Source organism: Meleagris gallopavo, chromosome 14 (genome assembly GCF_000146605.3).
Source record: "Meleagris gallopavo isolate NT-WF06-2002-E0010 breed Aviagen turkey brand Nicholas breeding stock chromosome 14, Turkey_5.1, whole genome shotgun sequence".
Taxonomy (NCBI): Eukaryota; Metazoa; Chordata; class Aves; order Galliformes; family Phasianidae; genus Meleagris; species Meleagris gallopavo.
Window position 1 is genome coordinate 1,097,781 of NC_015024.2, and position 2,915 is coordinate 1,100,695.

General features: G+C 52.6%; 1 protein-coding gene across 1 annotated transcript; it reads left to right on the top strand.

Annotated features, from left to right (window-relative positions):
• Positions 1–305: 305 nt before the first annotated feature.
• Positions 306–2,909, top strand: MANF (mesencephalic astrocyte derived neurotrophic factor; the record flags this gene model as incomplete). The annotated part of the gene is made up of 4 exons (XM_019619950.1): positions 306–441; positions 1,252–1,379; positions 1,801–1,942; positions 2,719–2,909. Coding segments are annotated over 4 exons (591 nt in total), but the record flags the coding sequence as incomplete, so codon positions are not given.
• Positions 2,910–2,915: the final 6 nt, after the last annotated feature.

The window sequence follows — 2,915 nt, forward strand, 5'->3', positions numbered from 1 at the left end:
CCGTTGTACCACGGCCGCCGGTGGCACTGCCTGCAGCGTCTCTGTTCTTCCCGAAGGTTTTTACTCGCAGACAGCGGACATCAGTGTGTGTCTGTGACTGGAGACAGACTGATGTGAGGTAAATGATGGCGTTGTGTGCGTAAGAAAAGGCTTTCCCGACCGGCCCGGCTCGTAATTACTGCCAGCTTCGAGTGACAGCAGTCGGTGTTCGGTTGGCTGCAGGCGGTCCCATTGATTTTCTGCATCTGCCTGCATTCTGTCCTCGTATCCAGAGTTGAACGCAAGTTGATGATGAGACTTGTTGACCCCTTTCCATTGGGACGCGCACACACACGGAGGGCCAAGCCAGTGGGAGAGCGGGGAACCCCTGGCTCCTGCTGCAGGAACTGGTGGGGCACACACCTCCAGCGCAGGTGCTGCCGGTGCTTGCAGACCACTTGTGTGAGCAGCGGGAGTGAAACCTGACTGCGAGCTCGCAGGGTCACGCAGTGCTCTGCTGCGTGGATCCCACTGGGTGCTGCAGCTGCTTCCCTCCCTGTGCTGTGCTTCCTCTGGAGCACAATCTGCCGGGCTGTTGCTTGGGGGGCAGTGTGAAGACTGAGCTGTGCTGCCCTTCCCATCAGCAGGGCTCTGTCCTCTTTGCTGCTGGTGTGCTTGTGGAAGTTTTGTTATCGTTCAGTCTCTTTGAAAGTAATGCAGAAGTTTGTGGGAAATGAGGAGAGAAACGTGCCAAGTGGGTGCAGCATGTGATCGTGTTACAGTTTTTTCTCTTAGAAACAACTGTACACAAGCCCATTACAGACTCTAGTGTATATTGTCGTTAGTAATGTGATATCACTGATTATTCAGCTGATTCGCTTCCTAGATGTGTTGGTTTTCAGTCAGAACTGGTTTTGAAGCCCATAGTCTGACAAGCAGCTTACCAAAGCAGCAAGAATAGGGCATCTAGTTTCTGTTTTTACCTCAGCACTGTTTTGTGTCACACCCCCACAGCTGAATCCTGCTGCTCACTCAGCCCAGCGTGCAGAACTCACTGGACAGTTCCAGGGATCTGCTTTTTCAGATTGTCAGAAATCCACCAAAACTACAGGGCAGATTGCTGCCTCGTGTGCTGAAACACCCGAAGTCACAGATTGCTAACGCAGCTTCTAAAAATTCTGTTCTGCAAATCCCTTATTCTGTTTCCCTGCTTCTGAGAGCTGCTGTGAGGTTCTTGCAGTGACAGGTAACTCCACCCATCTTCCCTTCTAGTGTGTGTCACCTTCCTGGGGAGGTTCTACCAGAGTCTAAAGGACGACAATGTTGAGTTCACACCCGCCAGTATTGAAAAGGAGCTCTTAAAATCCTGCAGAGAGGCAAAAGGCAAAGAGAACCGGTTGGTAAGTAGTCATCAACATTGCCTCTGGAAGAAATAAGTTGTAGAACACTAGGCAAACAAGGGGAAACCAGTGCTTCTGTGTTTATATTATGTCCCTCCCTGGAGGCTGTGCTTCCTGGCTCTATGGCCAGAACTGGTCCTGTAATTATTTGTTGTTGCAAGAAGAAACGGAGTATGACCTTGTTGTATGAAGTTCATTTTAAATATATCTATATATCTGTCAACAAACGTCTTTACTGCTGACCTTATTTCTCCCTGTTACCAAAGGGCTTGGGGTTCCCAGTCAGGCTTGCTTTTGCCCTCCTGTGGCAGTCCCTTGGAAAGTTCTCTAACTGTAAACGTCGAACTGCAAAGAAATGGCTAGAAAACCTTCTCAGAAAAATGTTTCCATGCATATCCACCTTGCTTTTTTTTCCCTTCAGTGCTATTATATTGGGGCTACAAGTGACGCAGCTACCAAAATTATTAACGAGGTGTCAAAACCCATGAGTCACCATATCCCTGTGGAAAAAATCTGCGAGAAACTGAAGAAGAAAGACAGTCAGATCTGTGAACTAAAATACGGTGAGTTGCCAGCAGAAGGGGAAATGGGTGCACCTTCCTGGGGTACTGAATTATTCTGGGTAAAAGCATACTGAAGTCAGCATGGGTAGTTGCACAAGTTGGGCTGTTGTCTGTGAATATCCTAGACAGCTATATGGGGATGCTCAGGAGTGGCTGCTGCCCTTTAGCTTCTGCAGAACCACTGCTCGACCTCCCATGTGCCAGCAGTGCTGTGCTCAAAGCCCTGTTTGGAATTTGGCCACTAGGACGGCACGCAGTACGTCTGGGTCCAGGATGGTGCCTGTTGAGCTCGTGCCAGGGCTGCTGGGCTGTGCTGCTGGCATCAGTGGGCACTGCTTTGTCACCTGCTCTGGTGCCTGTCTGGGCTGTGCCTCCAGCGCTGACTCTCACCTCCCTCCTCGAACTCAAGTTCAGAGGTGCTGTGCTCCTCCTGAGAAGACTGATGTATAGAACAGCTACAGAAGTGCCTTCTGCCTGCTGTCCCCTCTCTGCCCTTAGATCCCCTGGAGACAGCCACCGGGCTGTGGCTGCTGTGCTCCTCGTTTTGTGCACTAATGCCCCATAGCTTCCCAGCCAGCTCCCGCCGCTGTCACCACTGGCCTCTCTCCGTGCTGACCTTTTTCTGTCCCGTGGAGGACGGCTGAAGCACTCTGGCAAAGTGGGGTTTCGGGGTCATGGCGGAGCTCCGCAGCTCAGCATTGTTTCTCCCACCGTGCCGTGACACAGCCAGAGCCCCAAGGTGCTGCGGGCTGAGCGGGGCTCTGCTCTTCCTGCAGACAAACAGATCGACCTGAGCACTGCCGACCTGCGCAAGCTGCGCGTCAAGGAGCTACGGCGGATCCTCGACGACTGGGGCGAGGCGTGCAAAGGCTGCGCAGAGAAATCCGATTTCATCCGCAGGATCCACGAACTGATGCCCAAGTACGCGCCGAGGGCGGCGGGCGCTCGCGCTGACCTCTGAGGAGGGGCCGCG